A 22,667-nucleotide genomic window follows, 5' to 3' on the forward strand; every position below is an offset into this window, starting at 1 on the left:
ATATACTATTTTATGTCCATTTTTTATGCAATTGACAAATCTAAGGTGAAATTTATGTTAAAATGAGTGTTCCAAAATTGATTGCAAGGATGGTTGCACAAGTCTGTGAATATACTAGAAAAAAAACATTGAATTGTACATTTTCTATAGGTGAATTGTATGGTATGTGAATTTTATCTCAATAGCAATGTAAAACAACTGTTTATAAACTTTACTTTTCATATTGTGGTGACATTCTACAGATATTCTATGTAATATAAAGAGAGCTGTCATAATTTACTAAGTCACTCCCCAGCTAGAAGAGAGACCTGGGTTTTGTCACCATCATGACCAATACTGACAATAACGTCTTTGCTACAACACTGAGCTCTGTATGGGTATCACAGTCTTTCCTCTCAAGAATGTTCTAGAAGAATTCAAGGTTCTAAATACACCAACAATCTAGAAACTATTTTAAAGGGTCAACAGACTTAAGAAAATTCAGTTACTCTTTAAAACCACTAGGCACCAAAAATAAGTAAATAAAAAGCAGTCCTAAGTGGGACTCACTGGGCATTAAGTTTGGGAAAGAAGACAACAGGGGACCAAAAGCTGGACCCACAAATATGACATATACCTGATATCTCTAGAATCACAGACAGAAAATGTTCTCATGTCTGAACACAACTTATGGCAAAGTAAGAAGTCTGGTCCTGCCAAGTGGGTGGCGTAACATTAGGGTGCGTGAGAACACAGCCCTGGGGCTGGACTGAGTCACATTCAAATCCCAGTGTGAACCACAGTCAAGAGACCTGGAGCATGCTAATCCTAAATTGTGTCCTCCATATATTGGGGATGATGGCACCTAGTATGAGAGGATTAATCCGAAATTCACCTAGGAATAATGTTCCTGAAGTGCTTGGTGCCATGACAGCCCATAATGAGCAAGCACTCAATAAGGAGCTCTTGCAACCCTGATAATGGTGATGTCAGCTGCATTTGACCAAACCGGAAAGTAGGAATCCAAATCTTAGCTCTCCAGACGTTTCTGCTTAGAAACTTGAGTATTTTTCTACTAACTCAGAAAGGGCCTGAAGGTATTTTTATTACCCTGGGAGTTTCAGCTGTTACCAGAGTTCACTTGCGCAATCTTTACATTCCAGTGCGCTAAAAGCTTTCTCATGCAGGGATAAAAGCAGCCTTTGTCTCAAGCTTGTAAAAGGCACCATCTTTATCAGATGAGTGAGCTGTTAAACTTCGACTGTATCTCTACAATGGCTTGTTGGGAAACCCTAGGAATATAGGCACGTCCAAATAGTGAGACAGGTTGAGTTTACACGAGAGCAGACTGTGTGTGTGTGTGTTAAGGTAACACACTCTGAGTTGTCTATATAGCAGGCACCATGCTACTTGCTTCATACTTCACAACAACCCCTTTATAGTAAGGAAGTTCAGGCTTAAGGAAGCTAAATGTTTTCCCAGAGTCTGCAGTTAGTAAATTAGTGGCAGAGCAAGATTTGAAACCACAAACACATATGCTCTCATCCACCAGGTTCCACCAAGTAGAACTGACTGCAGGGAGATAAAACCTGCAGATTTTAGTTTCACTTCCTGATTAGTGACTTCCTGACTTCCCAGCCTGGCCTTTGACAAGTATGGTCATTTAAAAGCACCAAAAGAGATGGCTTTTTGAAGGTTAGTTAGTTGTCCAGGCCAGCCGTGCCCACAGTGTCCTCATGGAAACTAAGGTTGCTTTGAGGCTGATGATGCAAGTCTATGTCGCATCAGAAACACAGGACCTAAAGGATCTTTCTACATTGCTTCTTATCCCTGGAAACACAGAATCCAGTTTTTCCAAGGGTTTCAGGAAAGGTGACTATGCAATTTATCCTGCAAAATACGACAGTTCTGAGGGTGCAAGGGGGCACAATCAGTAACATGCAGGCATAACGGGGACATATGGTCATCCTCATTTTAGGCCCCCCAGGTTACCCTGACTGAGGTCCCCAGTCTGCAGTGACGTGTATGTAAACTGTTGGGGTGTGTCAGCAAGCAAAACCACTCCATCATCCTAATGTCCTGAGGCGCGTCAGCAGGGGATGAACCAGCAGTCAGAACAGCTGCTGGATCGCATCTGTGTCTCACGAGCTTTGCGTGTAAAGAAGTGCTTTGTCCAAAGTGGGGGGAAAGTGTGGTGGATCACAAGCATCACCACAGTCATCACAGTGTTTCCAGGGATCCAGGGATGGAGCAACCCCAGAGGTACGTGCTTCATCCACGGAAGCCTGAAAGTCTGGTCACAGGCTTTTGTAGACACAGAAAACAGCATGATAACCTGAACAGGTCCTTGCTCAACTCTACCCGCAAAATGCTTTATCTGCTTTATTTCAGAACAGAAGCTTTTATGCCTCCTGGTCCTCTCTTACTCATCCTGGAACTCTAGGAAATACAGTCAACCCGACAGCTCTTTAAATCTGAGCTCCAGGCCTAAGGAGTGACATAACTTGTGGAGTTAAAAACAGGCTGGATTTTTTGCTCTTAGATCAATCTAAGAGCAAAGCAGCAAAATGTACCCAGCAATTTTGCACAAAAGTAATGAAATTCAAGGGGACTTAGGACCAAAAAGAGGCCCTTAGGGACCACCATGACCAATTTCTTCCTTACAGAAGTGGCACTGAGGCCTCTGAGCCCAAAGCACACGCTCAGGGGATCAGGCCTCCTGGCCCTGAGATATAAGCTTATTTCCATGTCACTATGCCACTCGGTTAATTTCTCATGCTTTAAATCTTCTTCTCTCCAAGGGGAGGAGGGAGGGAGGAAGCTGGAAGGAAGAAGGGAAGGATGGGATGGGGCAGGTTTGGATCACTTACTTCATTAAAGCTCGATGACAATTTCAAATGACCAATGTATGCAACGAAAGACAGAGACTAATAACATTTTGGCGAGAGTCTGACAAGAGGACAAACATATGCCTTACCTTTGGTCTTGATGGCTGTTTCAATGTTCAGAGCATCCCGCTCAGCGTCAAAGTTAGTGTACGCTTTGACTGACCCGTATGCACTTGGAGGTGTGGAGTGCTGACGTTAAAAGACAAACATGCTGAAGTCATACACAGTTAAAATCCTTTTGCTGAAATGTCAATTACTAAAATTTTTTCTCCTATTGTTTTGTTTTTTAGCAATTCACATCATTCTTAGGCCAGGGAACTTGTAAGTATTAACACGCCATCACACATAGAATATAAAACTTCCTTGTTTCCAATGAGAATTCTTCAAAGGCTCAACTAGTTAAGAATTTGCTAAATCTATTTTTACTTTTCATCTTACTTTTGTGCAAGCTCAAAGTGGAAGACGCAAAGCTGGGCACTTGAAACCACATGTTTCTCTGGGGAAGGCTTTGAAGAGCACAAAACCGGACTGGCAACAATTTGAAACAAGCTGGAAATGTGGAAATTCCTGAATGACAAGTGTGTTTCGCTAAGTTTTTGCTACAGGCACATGAATTTCCACTGGGCCTGCATCACAGTTCTTTCAAAAGCAAAGGCAGAGTGCCTGCCTGCTTGTCTCTGACTATCAGATAAGTGAGGGAAGCGTCTTCCACCTACCCCCTACTTTGGCCACAGTCATGGCACCAAGGTGGTCAGGCCACATGGCCCACAGCCTCCACCTATTGACCACGTTCTGCTCTTTCCTCTCCTCTCTCTACCCTTCTGCTATCTTTTTTTTTTTTTAACTTTTCACTTTATATTGGGTGTACAGCCAAGTAACAATGTTATGATAGTTGCAGGTGCACAGCAAAGCGACTCAGCCACACAGGACATGGGCCCACTCTCCTCCAAATTCCCCTCCTATCCAGGCTCACTGAGCTCTACTCAATGCCACATAACATTGAGCAGAGTTCCCAACGTATACATATTTCTCCAGACAAGACATACAGATGGCCAAGAGGCACATGAAAAGATGTTCAACATTGCTAATTATTAGAGAAATACAAATCAAAACTCCAATGAGATATCACTTCACACCAGTCAGAATGGCCATCATCATAAAACTCCTCTGCTGTCTTTCACACAATCCCTTCCACTAACTACTCTTCCTAGAATTTTGTTTCTCTGTCTTTTAAACCATGGACTCACTCTTGCTTTCCAGGGCTTTTCAAAGCCCTGGAAAGCTGTTCTTGATACTGTTCTTGATCTGAGGGACCCACCCTAGACTGAGGTAATAGCACGGTTTTTAACATCAGTTCTCCTTTCCACAGTGTTAACTTTTCTCCTTTGAAATGCTCTTACAGCTTTATTCCCCCTTGCTATCCAGTCCGAAAGCAAAGGACAGACTAAACAGCATTGACGATGTGGAGCTATCCACCACCTTCAGCATCAAGGCTCCCTCAACCTACCTCCCCCAGAACATACTTCCCATCATACATGACTTTGTCATGGCTCAGTTTCTGGAAAGAGTGGGAGTCTGAGTCACCCTGACTTACCTTTACACACACACGCATCACGGTACAAGGCATCCCAGCATTTATTAGTAATAGCAGTGAGATTGCACAAGTAAACAACTAAGATGCCATCCTTTCAAATGTCTCCCAGGACAAACCCACAAATCTAAGTTCATGACTGGACAAAATATTTCAACTAACTTGTGGTCATCTTGGCTAAACAGTAAACCCAGTTAATATATATAACTGAAACACAGTGGATTATCAAGGTGTTTTTCATTATAATTTCACTTAACTTTCCAGTAAGATTAACTCAATGGAAATAGAGCACACAATCAAGAAAGGTAAGGACAAAGTATTATTCTGAAATACTTACTATACATGTTAGAGTGGTACAAAATAAGTAAAGAAATCTATGGGAACACATTTTCTGATTTATTAACAATTCCAACCATTATTTACAAAGGCAGGCAGTCTAGTCATTGAGCCATAGGAAATGTGGCTTCGTATAGCAGGTGCTATGTCATCTCATTTCAAAAACAACAGTGAGTAGGGAAAAGTTTTACATACTTTCATATCTCTGGAAATAAAATTAAATGGGCAATTGAAGCAATCACCTGTAAAATTCATTTATCTGAAAATCAAATTAAGAAGGCAAAAGTAATGTTTCTCTGCCCTCAATGTACTGGAGAATACATGACATTTTCTGTTGCAGTCCCATCTCTGCACACCAAGAAACACATCATACCTGAGGAACTTCAAAGGCCACATGAAAAGCCCTCTTATGAAACCTGATACTAAAAACGAATTAATGATCTACTCCATTAAGAAAAAATTTATTTAGCTCTTAGACTTGTCTGGACCTCAATGTGCCACTTGTATGGTTGCCAGCAACAGTATGCACAAGGTCCAAGAGGAAAGATGAAAACGAGGTAGGCTTTATACGCCAAACAACTTGTGCCTGCACCAGTGACATCATCGGAACATTTTATTGGTAAGCACCAGGGACGGAGGATCCTGTTCCTCATGACCCAGGCTGATGTCGACCCACTTGAGTGTTTTGTATTTTAATTTCAGTGACAGCATATTTTGAAATATCTGTAAGATATGCCTACAGATCAGTGTCACTGCTGAGTTTCTGCAAAAGCCAGTTCTGCCAAGAGGACCTGGAAGATGTATGGTATTACTAGGTAATTCACACATTCACAACTTATATTCTACTTTATTCTAAAAGCATTTGCAATGACTTATAATTTTGCATATAGCTTTCAAAATTTTTGACCATAAAACAAACAAACAAAAAAACCAAATGCATCAGAATTTCCAGGTTCCTGCGAAAGACAAATACAATTCTGAGCTCCCCAGTAGCCAAAGCAAAAAAGGCATCATGATGAATTAGAATATAGAATACTTTTATTATTTAGTTTAAAAAAATTCTAACGGTTTTAGAGAAAAGCTTTTCCAAAACATGCAGGATCATTTTCAATATGGCTGCAGCTTGATGCAGCCATTAATAAAATCTGGGGGCATGATGCTAAAAGTTCTGTGTCATCATAACAAGTACTATCTCTGGCATGTTAAGTATATAGCAGGATAAAGTTCCAGGCACATCAATGTCACTAGTGTATGCCCAATTTTGATCTGACACCAAAACAGTTTCTGGAAACATAACATTTCTTTCAAATTGAACTACTAGGAACAGCTAAAGTAATGGGGAAGACAGGAACCAAGAGGGGAATGAGTATCTTAATTCTGTCCTCATTTTCTTTAGATGCACAAGGAAAAGAAGGGGCAGAGTTACCCAGAGATGCCCAACTATCGAGAATTACACAAAATGAAAATGATATACTTACATCACCCTCCAAACTGAGCTTGCACAGAATTTCATGAACGGTAGACATTTTGAAAGAAGCTGGAAAAAAAGTACAACAAAAAGTTCTTATTATGAAGAGACTTTCCCTTCCCCTGAAGCACAGTAATTCATTATACTAATCTCTACTTCTTGGACCATTTCATCTGGTGATATTAGAGTAATATTTGCAAATAGATGCAATTCTCATCTTGTGACTGAGAAAATTAAAGCTGAGATATGGTTTGTATTGTTTGGGATGGACTACAGAACTAGCTAGTTTTGTTCTTGCTCTGCTCAAAGAGAACTTGGGATGACTGACGTGAAAATACAAAAAACAAAATGCTTCCCAACAGCAGCATTCGTCCAAACAGGGTAAGACTGAATCTTTTGGTTCTCCTAAAAAATGGTAATCTTGTCAAACTAGCCATTACTTCAGTATTTTTCACAAGTAATTTCATATATTGAAAAGGGTCTGAAAACTATGGATGTGAACTGAAATCAACAGCATTTTCATGGTGGCTCATTCCTAAATAGAGCCCTTTATTATCCCTATTATTCTCTTAGCTCACCAATGATGAGAGGTATCAGAAGATATTAAACTGTTGATGAGAAAGACAATGGACATATCTTCTGATGTTAATTCATCCTATGAAAGAGTAATCCTTGTATTTAAGATTCATAACGGCTGAAATGATGTCATCTTCCAGTTAATACACTTAACCAGGCAGTGATACCACAGCCTGATGAATTGGCTTTCCAGCTTTGCGATCACAGTTCTCGGAATTGATGCACCAACCCCTGCCAAAAAAAGTGCTCAACTGGCAGGAAATTTACCTCAGCTGAGACAAGACAGGTCATTCAGCAGCAGCCTCCCCAAAATAAAGAAAATAGAGCAGAGCTGTGTCCTCAAATAGTGGAAATGACCTCTGAACTCCTGTTTTGCTCTTTTATTATTATTATTATTTTTAGGTTTTTATATACTTGCACCAGGTCCTAGCCATGGCATGTGGGATCCCGGATCCTGAGAATGCAGGATCTTCAGCTGTAGCATGTGAGATCTAGTTCACTGAACAGGGAGAGAACCTGGGATCCCTGCATCGGGAGTGTAGAGTCTTAGCCACTGGACCGCCTGGGAAGTCCCTGCTCTTTTTGCTTAATGTTCTTTGATCAAGGAAATAGTGCCCATGCAATTCAGCTTTCTGTTTGCTTCCAATAGTTTGCTTAGTTTACATGTTTTCATACAACTGGCTTGGAGGGAGTATTTTGACACAGACATTTTCTCGTTTATCAGAAGGCTCTGGACTAGGCAGATTCCAGGCTCTGTGGGGAGTGAGTTATAAGAATGTAAGAGAAGAGGATTTGCCTTTATTTGTGGTTATAGAAATATTTCTGCAAGAACTCTGTTCCCAATGAACTCTGTCCTACACCAACTCTTCTCTCTTGACTGATGCTTAGAGAAACTTTTTTAAGCATGGCAAAAAAGAAAGTCACAAATATTCCAACTCCTCCATTCCCACAACTCTGACACTATCACACACACACCCAATCCCTGCAATATACCCCACCACTGGGATATAATCATAATTTGTAAAGTTTCCCTCCATAAATAAACTGTGGTACATCCAGATATTGTAGTATTATTCAGCACTAAAGAGATATGAGCTATCAAGTTGTGAACAGACACGGAGGTAACAAATGCATATTACTAAGTGAAAAAGTCAGTGTGAAAAGGCTACATATTGTATGATTCCAATTATATGACATTCATGAAAAGGCACAACCATGGAAACAGTAAATTAATCAGTGGTTGCCAGGAATTAGAGGGTAAGGAGGGAGGGAAGAACTGGCAGAGCATAGAAGATTTTTAGGGCCGTGATACTATAACAGTGGATACATATTACTATATGTCTGCGAAAAACCCATAGACTTTACAACATCAAGAGTGAAGCCTAATGTAAACTATGGGATTTGAGTGATAATGATGTGTCAATGTAGGTTCACCAATTAAAACAAATGCACTGCTCTGGTGGGGGATCTTAAGAGTTAAGGAGGCTGTGTGTGTAGAGAGGGTGCTGGAAATACTTACAAACTCTGTACTTTGCACTCAATTTTTCTGTGAACCTAAAAGAGCCCTCAAAAGTCTACTTTCTTTAAGAGTAGCTAGACTGTCCAAGGGCTTCCCTTGTAGCTCAGTTTGGTAAAGAATCTGCCTGCAATGCGGGAGACCTGGGTTCGATCCCTGGGCTGGGAAGATCCCCTGGAGTAGGAAAATGAATACCCACTCCAGTTTTCTTGCCTGGAGAAGCCCTATAGACAGAGGAGCTTGGTGTGCTGCAGTCCATGGGGTCGCAAAGAGTCGGAAACAAGTGAGTAACGTAAAAATCTAATAATTCCCAACTTCACCTTGGGCCAAGAAACATTTTATAGGGTCACCTCAGTATCCTGCTGAGATTCACCTAAGCGGAGGTGGATTCCCTAGAACATGGACCACCTGGCCTTGACTCTCACTCATGGGGCTCAGTCAGAACTGGACTAGGTTTACAGTGAGGGAAAAACTGTTATCCTCTGCTTTGTGGAATTCTAGGCGTCATTGTAAGCAGCTAAGAAATAAAAATGCCAAAACAAAAAGAAGACCAGTAAATCAGAACTGTTTCTGGATGGATTTATTAGACCAGGTACTTCACATCAGTTCTGGTATTTAGGAATCCGCAGCCACAGAAGCAGGTGAGGTTCTGCCAGGTAGTTCTTTGAAGTTGCCTTTCCAGTTCTGAGCTGTTCTGACAGCTGTCTCCCCATGCCCTAGATGGATCCCTTGGTGCTGTACAAACTACAGAACACATGATTCAACTAACCCTTCTCACGCCCACAACACACTGATTTTAAAAAGCCCACAGATTTCCCTTCCCATTAACTATCCATAGTCGTACTGCTCTTTCACCAACTCAGTGGCTCTTTCATGCCACTATCAACTACATTCCTCTGTTTTATCTCGTCACAACAGTTCAATACCCTCCCTTCTGTGTTGTTCTCTTACTCCAGCTCCATCCAGCCCTCTATCTATTCCCTAGCAAAAGTGGACTTGAGCGACTTCCCTGGTGGTCCAATAGTTACTTAAGAACCTACCTTTCAATGCAGCAGTTGTGGGTTCGATCCCTGGTCAGGGAACTAAGATCCTACACATTGGGGGAGCATCTAAGCACACACACCACAACTAGAGAAGACCACATGCTGCAACTATTGAAGCCTGCATGCTACAAGGAAGAATCGGCACAGCCCCCTCAAAAAGAAGAAAAAACAAAGTGGACTTGAGCCAAATTGTTCCTTGCTTCTCCTCAAACATACCATAACTACTTTAATCCACAGCATCTTGACTCATGTCTCCTGTCTCACTGTCTTCCCCTCATCTTCTCCTAGTTACAGACTCTGCCCATTTCTCAAGTCACTAGCACTTTGGCATATGCTTCAAAAGGGTGGCTGTGGCCCCCTTCCCGCAACACTGTCTCCCAACTTTCAGTATCAGAAACACTTTCTGATGCCACTCAACTTACTTGCCGTGAAACAGTATCCTGAGTTCCTGCCATGCATCACATATTCAAATGGCAACTACATAGTACATTTCAACAAAACGGTCATCTGCTGGACAGAGTCCCAGTTCCCCAACAGATTTAAGAGGGCTGGAAGAAGCACAAGCTGGAATCAAGATTGCCGGGAGAAATATCAAGAACCTCAGATATGCAGATGACACTACCCTTATGGCAGAAAGTGAAGAGGAACTCAAAAGCCTCTTGATGAAAGTGAAAGAGGAGAGTGAAAAGGTTGGCTTGAAGCTCAACATTCAGAAAACAAAGATCATGGCATCTGGTCCCATCACTTCATGGGAAATAGATGGGGAAACTGTGGAAACAGTGTCAGACTTTGTTTTTTTGGGCTCCAAAATCACTGCAGATGCTGATTGCAGCCATGAAATTAAAAGACGGTTGCTCCTTGGAAGGAAAGTTATAACCAACCTAGATAGCATATTAAAAAGCAGAGACATTACTTTGCCAACAAAGATCTGTCTAGTCAAGGCTATGGTTTTTTCCCGTGGTCATGTATGGATGTGAGAGTTGGACTGTGAAGAAAGCTGAGTGCTGAAAAATTGATGCTTTTGAACTGTGGTGCTGGAGAAGACTCTGGAGAGTCCCTTGGACTGCAAGGAGATCCAACCAGTCCATTCTAAAGGAGATCAGTCCTGGGTATTCATTGGAAGGACTGATGCTAAAGCTGAAACTGTAATACTTTGGCCACCTCATGCGACGAGTTGACTCACTGGAAAAGACTCTGATGCTGGGAGGGATTGGGGGCGGGAGAAGAAGGGGACGACAGAGAATGAGATGGATGGATAGCATCACCGACTCGATGGACATGAGTTTGAGTGAACTCTGGGAGTTGGTGATGGACAGGGAGGCCTGGCATGCTGTGACTCATGGGGTCACAGAGAGTCGGACACGACTGAGCAACTGAACTGAACTGGAACTTCACACTTTAGGTGCTAAAGAAACTTTCAGAAACAATGAACTGATATTTTGCATAGTTAACATTGATATGTTACTATTTATAAGCATTCTGCAGAAAAAGAATATCACAACAAACAAAAAACAAGATCCACGAAGCTTGCTATTTCTCCATGCAAGTGTCTTCTGCATCCATATAAATACTTCCTACTTCATGCGAGCTTAACCGCAAAGACATTTTCACCTTAGAAATAAACATGGCCCTCAGTTCTTCACTACCACCAATCCATTTATTTCTTCACCATATCCTGGTCTCTTCACTACATCCAATCTCCTGGCAATGCAAAGTCATTTTGCAGATGACTAATTAATCTCCAGAAGAAACAGTCGGCTTTGCCACTCATAATATTTGTTAAAACATTAGCTTAATATAGTTCATTTGATTAATGAAAAGATGTCAGGGTGCTGCTACCCTGGAAAGTGGAAAGAGAAAGTCTTGGCAGGGCTACTGTAGGTTACGAACACTGGTGACACCCAGGAAATCAATCAACAAGCCCCTAACACACACACACTCTCTCTCTCAGCCTGCCCCTCATTAAAAGCTGAGACAGACACACACAAAACTATGTAACACTGACTCCACTTCTGCAGGACCTTCCAGCTCTCTTTTTTTCTTGGCCCAGGAAGACAAGACCAGGTCACCCGGCTAATGATGAAGGGAGGCAGGGGCCCAGGTCCAGGTCCTCAGACTCAAAAGCCCTTTCAACTTCACCACAGTGGGTCTTCATTCCAAGAGGTTAAAAGAGAAGAGAAAGATAAAAGCAGCATGCATGAGGCTGGCTAAATATCTGAGAGGTGACATACCGACTAGTTTGAGGAGGGCAATCACTCACTCTGGAAGGCTCAAGCCAGAACAACAGGGGAAAGTCGGAGGAGATGAGATGCAGGTGAGTGTTCCGGGGGTGTGAAGACACAGGCCAGGTTTAAAACCAGCCACGTCTAATGTGGTAGCCTGAGAGGTAAGTTTCTGGATGAAGCATATTTAAGCGTGGCTCTGGAAAGGGATCTGACCCCAATACTCACAGTATCCATTCACAGTATTTGCTCTGGAGGCTGAATTTTCTTACTGAAACAATAGCTCTGCCTTGGTATACCTATTGTTAGGACGGTAACTATGTATACCATAGGGGACAATTCCACCCCTACTGACCACTCAGCACAATGAAAAATTCATAAGCCCATTATAAGCAGAACCACCACTTCTTTTCTGGCAGATCTCTCTATGGAACATGAAAACGGCATCACTCTTTCCAACACTGCAACCTCACCCAGATCTCCAACTGGTTTCAACTTGCAGGAAAGGAAAAAAAAAAAAATCAGCAAATTCAATCTGTTGATGAGTACCTCCACACCTCCACATAACAGAGAAGGGCTGGGTGACTAGACAAGACTGTTTAAATTACCTTTATCAGGTAAAGTTTTTTAAGAAAATAACCAGAGGGGTACCAGGAGACAGACTGAAAGAGCCACACCCATTTCAAACTGGCTTGAAATAACTCACCACTGGGAAGGGAACTCAGACACCCCACCCTAATGAAGGGAAAGGAACGGTTTCCTCTGGCCTTGAAAATATTAATAACCAAGGCTGTTAATTGCCTGACTACCAAAGATTTTAGAGTGCAAAGCTAGACATTAAAGAAAGCTGTGCAGCTGCTGGAAAACAGGCAACTTACCTCGAACATAAAGACTATCTTAAGGATAAACTTAAGGGTTTATCTTAAAAAAAAAAATTATATTGTACTTCAATGTTTCACTTCCACAACATAATTAGAAGTCATACAAGTAAAACAGCCTTAAACTCTCCCCTAACCCCCACCCAGTAAAAAGTAAAACAAAGTTTGCAAAAAGGTGGAAAACAAACCAAAAATGTAAACCAGAAGTTAGCATTTCAAATAATAAAAACAAGTTCTACTGATATGAATTATGAAGAACCAGATCCAGAAAGCGCAAATAGCAATTTGTACAAACAAACAAAAACACACTGCAACAGGCTCATCTGCACAGCAGAACCTGAGTATAAACCAGCAGTTTCGTGGTCACACCCACTTTTAAAATGTGGAGTGTTGATGTGTTACTGCAAAACACATCCCTAGCAACCATGATGAATCAATCAGGAACTGGATGATACAAAGGATTTTTAAAACCAAAAAAAAATGGGTGAGGGGGTGGGGCTGGGGGGCTGGGATTTCCCCACCAAGCCCTTGTTTGCAGTCCAGTGTCTATAGGACCAGACTGAAATTTTAAACCAAAAGCAAGGAAAAAAAAAAAAAATGCATGAGTAGGGGGGAAGAGGTGGAGCTCCCACTATACTTCACTCTCCACCCCTTCCCCAAACCATTTTTATTTAACAGAACCTTTCTGAAAGCACCCAGTTTTCCCCTTGGTTTTTACGGTCTTGATTAATGTCTGAGTCACAGGCGCAAGTCATTCCCGAGAAATCCTGGAATTCTGCCCAGTGGCCTTCCTCAAACAGAGCAGGATGGACACAGCAGCACTTGCTCTGGCCTGTCCCTTTTGCTGCCTGATCTGAATCAATATTTGTTTGCTAACTTCAGACACAATGCAGCCTCGAGCTCTCAGAGCCTCTCAGTCAATCTCCTGATGCAGTGTTAGAGTAGGCGGAAAGAGACGTGCAGGAGAATGATGTCACTTGGCTCCAAGCACTCTCAGGGTTGAGAAATCAAGGTCTTCGCATCTACAACTCAATTTCAGTGTTTTATGGCCCACATATTACATTTCCAGTGGGGCCCTGCTGCTTACAGTAAAAAGGCTACATAGCATTCAAGATTTTCCACACTCTGGACTCTACCTCCTTTTCCTTAAATAAAGCACATGCATACACACACACATACACATACACACACTCAGCACCAAAGTCGGATTGGATTGGTAATTCTCCAAACACACTCAGTGCTATTCTGTGACCTCCATGTCTGGGTTTTTCAAGTCCCCAGTACTGGGAAGACTCAATGTGGATCAGCTGACATCCTCACGCAACTTCAGGGTACAAAAATTACTATTAACTTTCTCCTGCACCTCTCCCTGTTCCAGGTTCCCGTCTCTCTTGGTGTGTCTGTGAAGTATCAGAGCTGAGAGTATAAAGTCAGTCTTCCACTCTATTGGCCCCCAGGGTTTCTATCTTATTCATTGCCATTTCCCCACAGATCTGAGCACAGTGCTCAGCACACTGGAGGTATTCACTGACATTTTGGTACGTGTTACACACACCGGGTCTTTCCACATTCTGTCCTTTTCCCCTTCTTTTCCAATACACTCTCCTTTCTCAATTTTCTTTCTCTTCCTCAGACTGAATATCTCAAATGCAGTTCTAGTTCCACACATACAGAGCTGGAAGCGTCAATTCCCAGGCTCTATTCGCATCTTTGTAATGCCCGGTAGATCCATTCAGGGGACAGACTCTTTCTCGTCATCTGCAGCTCTTCCCAACTCCCACAGCCCCTCATTTATACCACCTTTATACCATCAGGGCCCCGAGGGTCCTAGCTCTGTCCACAGGACAATGTGGAAAAGTAACCTACATCTGCCATGGCAAGCAAAGTGGGAAAGGAGGCAGGAGGGAGTAAGGGTTTGCAAGTGGCCTTGGGACTCTGACTGTGTGGAGACGGGTGTGGCAGGGAGACAAAGGGCAGGGAGTCCATGTGACAGACAATCCCTTGACTCAGAACTTTCCGCACCAAGCCTGGGAGGATAACTCAGATCACTTGTATGCTACTCACTTCTCTCTGACAAGACTGAATTAAGACTAAAAAGCTTCAGGCTGTACCCTCGGAGAGAGCTTTGGAGGTCATCTCAGTGGACCCACTGAGAAGGGCAAGCCTGGGCACCTCCTGACCCCTTCTGCTGACCTGCTCCCCAGCTAACTAGATGGGGACTGCATCCGGCAACTGGAGGGGGAAAAAGAGACCTGACAGTGAATGAGCTGGGTTGGGGGGAATCTTTTATTCAGACACTGCTGTCCTCTGTTGTAGCCTACAATGAGAATAGGGTGTGGCACCAGGGGAGAAAAAAAAAGGACGTAGATTCCAGTACACCAAAAAAAAAAAAAAAAATAGTATTCCATTTCTGTTCTTACAGTCAAATCCAGAAGGCAGGTTAAGTCATGATAACCTGCAACAACACTTTGCCTAGCAGGTTAAACATGAAGCTCAGGTCTGTGGAACAGCTGGATTAAAGGGGAAATGCGCCCCAATCAAGTTCGGAAGCTAATATTAATTTAGGAAAATGTAAAGTTCACAATCAATTACTGCCTATACAATTCACTCATTTTTGTTTTTCTCCTCACTAGATTTAAAACCTAAAGAGCAGAGTGGTGCTTTTTTTTTTTTTTTTTTTTGACCTGTTTTGTTCACTGCTGTATCCCTAAGTGCTTATACTAGTGAGTGGAACATGAAGTGAAAATGAGGTGTTAATTGTTCAGTCATTTCCAACTCTTTGAGACCCCATGGACTGTAGCCCACCATGCTACTCTGTCCATGGGATCCCCAGGCAAGAATACTGGAGTGGGTTGCCATTTCCTTCTCCAGGGGATCTTCCCGACCCAGGGATTGAACCCAGTTCTCCTGCATTGCAGGCAGAGTCTTTACCATCTGAGCCACCAGAGAAGCCACAGTGGAACATAGTAGATGGAACATCTGAGTGGAACACAGTAGATGCTTAATAAATATTGTCGAATGAAGGGATGTTTAAGGCAGCTGAGGAGAGCCCAGTGTTCATCTGGGATGTTCATCTGGCACACCCACCCTCCGTTTGTAAGAAATGCCTCAGCAGGCCCACAGCTCCACACAAAGGAAGGACAAAGGCCAGATTCTAGGCCCATCGGTGCAGAAAGAGCCTACAAACCCCAAAATCAATAACAACTGTAGAAGGATATCTACCTTGCCAGGAAAAATACTTAAATTAGAAATCAGTCAGGAAACTAATGGCCATGACTGCAGACATATCAATCAATACAGTATTTTTAATAGCTCAAAGACAGAGGATGTTAAATATTGACACCCCAGTCCCAAACCAAGTTCATGATCAAAGCCAGTGAGTCAGCAGTATTTCCTGTGTATTTACAACAGGCAAGCCATTTGGCACTACAGGAAATCACAAAAGCCAGGCAGTCCCCCAATCATAAAACTCCAACTAAAAAAATTTAGCCTGATGGTCGCATCCTTCCATGGCAGATGCAATTTATTTCTGGGGAAAGCCTTGACTTAAGCTTTGAGATAACAGATGGAGTTAGAAGGGAGGAGAGTTCCACAGGCGGTGGTCTTAACACTCCTGACCAATAAGGACAACGAACCTGGCCTCATCTGAGATCTTCCTTCACACTGCCTGGATATTATGTGGCTCTCTGATTCCATAGCCTCAAATGTTATAAATTACAGACGTTTAGTTCAAAAAGGTGCCTTGCTATTTTTTAAATAACACAACTCCCATGAGTTGCTAAGGATTTTAGGAGAACCAACATTCCTAGTACTGAATATTAACAAATACTGATTCAATCTGCTACTCTCCAGCTGGGTATTAAGTACAATGAAGGAGGAGGAATGGGAGGAATGCATCGGAACTGGATAAGCATGGTCGGGCTTTTGCAATATGTCAGTGAGGAGGATCTCCAAGGAGGCAGGAGGAACACAGAAAAGTAGAGATGGTGATAAGGACATAATTACAATCACAATAATGTGATCAAGGCCAGCATTAAAACTAAGAAGACTTCCAGTAAAATATTTCAGTGATTTTTTTCTTCTTACCCACACATCTTCCCTCACCCTCCTCCCACCTTCCCTCCCACTTCCCACCACTCCCAACCTCCAATCTGGGCCTGTACTATTAGTACTTTCTATAGAAGTGCCTTCTACAACATTGTTTCAGTGGGACAGTGCCTTCAACATTCCAAATGTCCAACTTAGGGACAGGCACAGTATGGGTCATTTTGGATAGAACCTATCAAAACAGTCAGTATGAGCTCAAGGGTCCAGAACCCTGGACTCCATGACCTTATGGTTCTGGATAAAGACCCAGTAAGTCCCTATGAGGGTACTGCTCTTCTATACACAAATTGAGAATACCTTCCAATAGCTTTAAAATGGCAAATCTTAATACAAAATGATACTGCTTTGGTATGACACAATGCTTTCAGGGTGCTTTACAAATTTATTTTTGAATGAACATGTTTTTTGGAACCTTTGATAGTAACCCTTTGGGGCAATTCTTAAACCACTTTGATTGATAAGGCAATAGATGCCCACTTCCCACCGTCTTAAACGTGCCTTGATGGAAAACGGCCCTCCACACCAGGCGCTAGGACCGCTCTCACAGAGCTACAGGGAGAGGCCTAAGGGGCCACGCCCTGTTCTGTACCCTCTTTGACTCATTGTCGCATCAGCGCTAGTAAGTCAGTGACAACTCTGCCCACAGAACCACGGGGGACACTTCCTTCCTGAAGCAAAAGTGGTCAAGCAAGTTGGAAACTCTTCAATACACGGAAAACAGAAGTGCTCTCCTACAGGATAGACGAAGGAGAAGGAGCTGAGGTTCTTTCGTTCTGTTCTATAGGCGCAGGAGGTCGCTGCTAAAAAAAACCCCTCCCCTTTATCGTCCGTTCAGCTGCTTCCCTCCTGCTGGTTGGCACAAGTTCCACATATGCACATTTGTTTCAAGTCAAGTTAACTTGCAACAGATGGGGATCACTTTCTAGATGGCCGTAAGGCTCGTGTTCAATGTGCAGGGCGCCGCACCCTCTGCTCTCCTCCCGACCCGGGGCTCCTAGGGTGGCCACACCCAGCCCCCCCCGCATCGCCTGGAGCGTCTGGAATGTGGGGCCTCCCTCTGGCCCCCTCCCCGGCGCCACCTCGTCTGGCTTCCTACGTGCACTCAGGAGGGATGCCCGACCCCTCCTTGCACCCCCCCATGCCTAAGCACACCCGGCGCCCCTCACTCCTGTCCAGACCTCCTCGCCACTGGGCACCCTCCCCGCCGGGCCCCTAGTGCAGACCATCCCTCCGGCCCTCTCCCGGGTCCCCGTCGCCAGAGCTTCTCTTTGCAAGGCTGACTCCTTCCCTGCCTCTCCGCACCACCCCCGCTAGCTCGGCGGCCTCGGGCTGTAGCGGACTGGCGGGCGGGGCGTCCCGCTTACCTGGGCCGGGCGCAGTGCGCTTTGAGCGTCCCCAGAATCAGAACGGAGCCGGCTGGCCTGGGTGGGGCTTTTATAGTCACCACATCCTCGCGGTGCACTGGAGGCCCGCCCCGCCCCGCCTTCCCTTGCCCCTTCCCTTGCTCGCACCCGGACTTGGGGGTGACTCACCCTTCCCGCCCCGCGCGCCTGCCAGGGCCGCCTCGCCCTGGAACATTCCCTGGGCCGCGCCAGTGGGAGTGGCCCCGCGCCCACTGCCGTACCCTCCGGTAAAGCGCCGCTGAGACTTCCCCGAGGCCTATTAGCGGCCTCTTTTTCCTCCCTTTCTCTGCTTCTCCAGCGCCACGTCGAGTTCTCAGCCCTGCCTCAAGTTCGTATCAGTACAGTTGCAAGACTTTAGTGGACTATGAGGTTGGTTAAGTCGTTTTTTTTAAGGCGTCGATGCAACAGAAGGAAGAATAGTTCCAAGAAACATAAATCGTGATTCCCCTGAGCTGGGCCGTTGGCATCCAGCCCCCGGTTACCGTCTGCAAATATATTAGCTTAACCTCTGACCGGCCATTCCCAGGAGGAGCGCTGGGAGGGAGAACCGCAGTGTCCTGGCTGGCGAAGGATTCCTCCGCCTTGGGGCGCGCTGGTACACAGGGAGCCACCGTGGCTGTTGGGTAGGGGGTGGGAGGCCGAAGCCAGGAGCAAGATCCCCCCTTCCTGCCGGGGAGGCGCCCTTTTCCCAAACCTCCTGAGACGCCGGGCCTCCAGCGTGTCGGGCAGCTAGCTGTGCGTCCCAGAGGCAGGCAGTCCCAGGCTGGGTGGGGACCAGTGGCTTTGAACCTCGAGTCCCAACAAAGAAGTTCCTCCCTTCCTTCTTTCCTAACTGGCTTTTTTTCCCCCTCTCAACCTCAGCTCCCTGGCTTGGTTTTGCTATTTCTCGCTTTTTTTTTTTTTCATTCTCTGCTTCTATGAGCCACCGTAGCAACAAGCACGCAAACATGATTGTGTGTGTGATTGTGAAAGTACTGTACTCACACCTCAAAGTAGCCGGAAAGTTTTGCTAAGAATCCCAAAAATCTCGCTCTGCACCTCTGAATTCTTTCCTTTCACACACCTCACGTAGCTCTTTCTCCTGATGCGTCTATGTCTTAATCCCTTGTCTCGCTTAACGTCTGTTTTTACATTCCAGTTGAGCGTTATTTCATTCCTGGGAATTAAGAAATGGCGAGGCCAAGACATCATTGCCAAGCTCACAGTCAAGTCCAGACCACAAATGGGGTCTCTAAACACTCAGCCCAGAGCTCACTGTTACCTGTTTCTTCCACTCATAATGAAACATGATAGACACCGTCAGAAGGACAAATAGAAAATAAAGCAATTCTGTTGATACAATCTCTGATTTACATTTGTGTTGCGTTGCTAAGTCGTGTCTGACTCTTTACCACCCCATGAACTGTAGTCCTCCAGGCTCCTCTGTCCATGGGATTCTTAAGCAAGAATACTGGAGTGGGTTGCCATTTCCTTCTCCAGGGGTTCTTCCCCACCCAAAGATCAAACCTGTATCTCCTTAATTGGCAGGCAGATTCTTTACCACTGAGCCATCAGGGAAGCCCATCTACCTTTCAGTTCAGTTCAGTCGCTCAGCCATGTCCGACTCTTTGCGACCCCATGAATAGCAGCACGCTAGGCCTCCCTGTCCATCACCAACTCCTGGAATCCACCCAAACCCATGTCCATCGAGTCGGTGATGCCATCCAGCCATCTCATCCTCTGTCATCCCCTTCTCCTCCTGTCCCCGATCCCTTCCAGCATGAGGGTCTTTTCCAATGAGTCAACTCTTCACATCAGGTGGCCAAAGTATTGGAGTTTCAGCTTCAGCATCAGTCCTTCCAATGAACACCCAGAACTGATTTCCTTTAGGATGGACTGGTTGGATCTCCTTGTAGTCCAAGGGACTCTCAAGAGTCTTCTCCAACACCACAGTTCAAAAGCATCAATTCTTCAGCGCTCAGCTTTCTTCACAGTCCAACTCTCACATCCATACATGACTACTGGAAAAACCATAGCCTTGACCAGATGGACCTTGGTTGGCAAAGTAATGTCTCTGCTTTTTAATATGCTATCTAGGTTGGTCATAACTTTCCTTCCAAGGAGTAAGCGTCTTTTAATTTCATGGCTGCAGTCATCATCTGCAGTGATTATGGAGCCAAAAAAGTCTGATACTGTTTTCAGTTTCCCCATCTATTTGCCATGAAGTGATGGGACCAGATGCCATGATCTTAGTTTTCTGAATGTTGAGCTTTAAGCCAACTTTTTCACTCTCCTCTTATAGCTCCTCAATTCAGGCTGAAAGCTTTACAACCAGAAATTGTGTTTTTCTGCCTACTCCCTGAATATTTTGGAACAGGAAACCATAGACTGACAATAATGGTGGGCTGGATTCTGTCTCCCTTCTGTTCTCCTGGCTGGTTGCACAGCCTCTGATTCCCAGTTGTGCTGTGATAGGCACTCTACAGAAGATAAGATTTAATTCAAATCATGTGGAATACCTAGGAGCCAAGTATCCAAAAGAATGCTTTTGCTTATCTAGGGCATCTAGCAAATCCAAACATACAGATCTGTTCAATAGCCAGAGTCGGCTTCATACTGCAGAACTTCACGCTGGTGTTTTCATAAAGAGGAAGCTGTTGCAGGTCATGGATTGCTCTTTCTGAGGAATGTGGGGCCAGTTCTGCCGGTTGAAATGAGCTTTTGAAACTCTGTGCAAGGATTCTTTCTTCTTTCTTGTCCCCCCATGGTTGGAAGAATGTTTACAACAAATCTCAGATTATGTCTCTGCTGCTGTGCACTCTGTCCTCCAAAGTCTTGACTTTATTTTGTTCACGCTTCATCTGCTGAACCTCAGCACTACTAATTGTGCCTAGCTAGCAGTCCATGTTCCAGTTTATTTTGATCCACACAGTCAAAGGCTTTGGCATAGTCAATGAAGCAGAAATAGATGTTTTTCTAGAACTCTCTTGCTTTCTCCATGATCCAGAGGATGTTGGCAATTTGATATCTGGTTCCTCTGCCTTTTCTAAAACCTGCTTGAACATCTGGAAGTTCACGGTTCACATATTGCTGAAGCCTGGCTTGGAGAATTTTGAGCATGACTTTACTAGCGTGTGAGATGAGTGCAATTGTGCAGTAATTTGAGCATTCTTTGGCATTCCCTTTCTTTGGGATTGGAATGAAGACTGACCTTTTCCAGTCCTGTGGCCACTGCTGAGTTTTCCAAATTTGCTGGCATATTGAGTGCAGCACTTTCACAGCATCATCTTTCAGGATTTGAAATAGCTCAATTGGAATTCCATCACCTCCACTAGCTTTGTTCATAGTGATGCTCTCTAAGGCCCACTTGACTTCACATTCCAAGATGTCTGGTTCCAGGTGAGTGATCACGCCATCGTGATTATCTTCGTCGTGAAGATCTTTTTGTACAGTTCTGTGTATTCTTGCCACCTCTTCTTAATATCTTCTGCTTCTGTTAGGTCCATACCATTTCTGTCCTTTATCGAGCCCATCTTTGCATGAAATGTTCCCTTGATATCTCTAATTTTCTTGAAAAGATCTCTTGTTTTTCCTATTCTGTTGTTTTCCTCTATTTCTTTGCGTTGATTGCTGAGGAAGGCTTTCTTACCTCTCCTAGCTATTCTTTGGAACTCTGCATTCAGATGCTTATATCTTTCCTTTCCTCCTTTGCTTTTCGCTTCTCTTCTTTTCACAGCTATTTGTAAGGCCTCCTCAGACAGCCATTTTGCTTTTTTGCATTTCTTTTCCATGGGGATGGTCATGAGTTTGAGTGAACTCTGGGAGTTGGTGATGGACAGGGAGGCCTGGCATGCTGTGATTCATGGGGTCGCAAAGAGTCGGACACGACTGAGCGACTGAACTGAACTGAGCAGTCCATGGGGTCGCAAAGACTCGGACACGACTGAGCGACTTCACTTTCACGTTTCACTTTCATGCATTGGAGAAGGAAATGGCAACCCAGTGTTCTTGCCTGGAGAATCCCAGGGATGGGGGAGCCTGGTGGGCTGCTGTCTGTGGGGTCGCACAGAGTCGGACACGACTGAAGCGATTTAGCAGCAGCAGTGATAGGCACTCACTAAAACTTAGCAAATGATAAAATTATTCACCCAATAATAGAATGTTACAGCAGAGAGGGGCCTTAACAGGCTACTTATCCAGTCCTTGATTTTTATAGATGTAGAAACTGGAGCCCAAATAAAGTCTCCCGCCCAGTCCAGAGATGAAAAAATGCACTCAAGTTACTTATTGCAGTTTAACAAATTACCACCAGTACTTAGTGGTTCAAACATAATTAAAACTATTTGCTCATGATTTTGCAATGTGGATGGGACTCAGGGGACAGCTAGTCTCTTCTCTGTAATGTTGGGTGGGGCTGCTCAACTGGGGTTGCAGGATGGATAGGCATTTCACTCATTTGTCTGGTGCCTCCACTGGGGTTGCTGGAATGCCTGGGAGCAGGCTGGATCTCTCTGTCTCTTGGACTGTCATCTGCCAGGTCCTCCTCTACACCAGGATAGTAATGGCAGCCAGCTCTCAAGAAGCAAAATCTGGAGCTGCCAGGACTCTTAGCTTGTGGGCTACCCCAAAATAGGCTGGATTGGTTTTGTGGGCTGTAGTTTGCTGATCTTCACTTTAATCT

At 44.2% G+C, this 22,667-nt stretch overlaps 1 protein-coding gene across 1 annotated transcript in view; it reads right to left on the reverse strand.

Annotated features, from left to right (window-relative positions):
• Positions 1–18,067, reverse strand: part of ANXA2 (annexin A2) — a 46,452-nt gene extending 28,385 nt beyond the window's left edge. Inside the window, exons 1-3 of the mRNA XM_088839662.1 lie at positions 17,969–18,067; positions 6,273–6,331; positions 2,957–3,056 (exon numbers count right to left, since the gene is read on the reverse strand). Coding sequence (XP_088695788.1) covers positions 2,957–3,056; positions 6,273–6,320 — 148 coding nt within the window. The 5' untranslated portion in view covers positions 6,321–6,331; positions 17,969–18,067. The remainder of the gene's footprint in view (positions 1–2,956; positions 3,057–6,272; positions 6,332–17,968) is intronic.
• Positions 18,068–22,667: the final 4,600 nt, after the last annotated feature.

The sequence above is a fragment of the Moschus berezovskii genome, chromosome 9 (assembly GCF_049115385.1).
Source record: "Moschus berezovskii isolate FMDL1 chromosome 9, NW_MosBer_1.0, whole genome shotgun sequence".
In the NCBI taxonomy this organism is placed as follows: Eukaryota; Metazoa; Chordata; class Mammalia; order Artiodactyla; family Moschidae; genus Moschus; species Moschus berezovskii.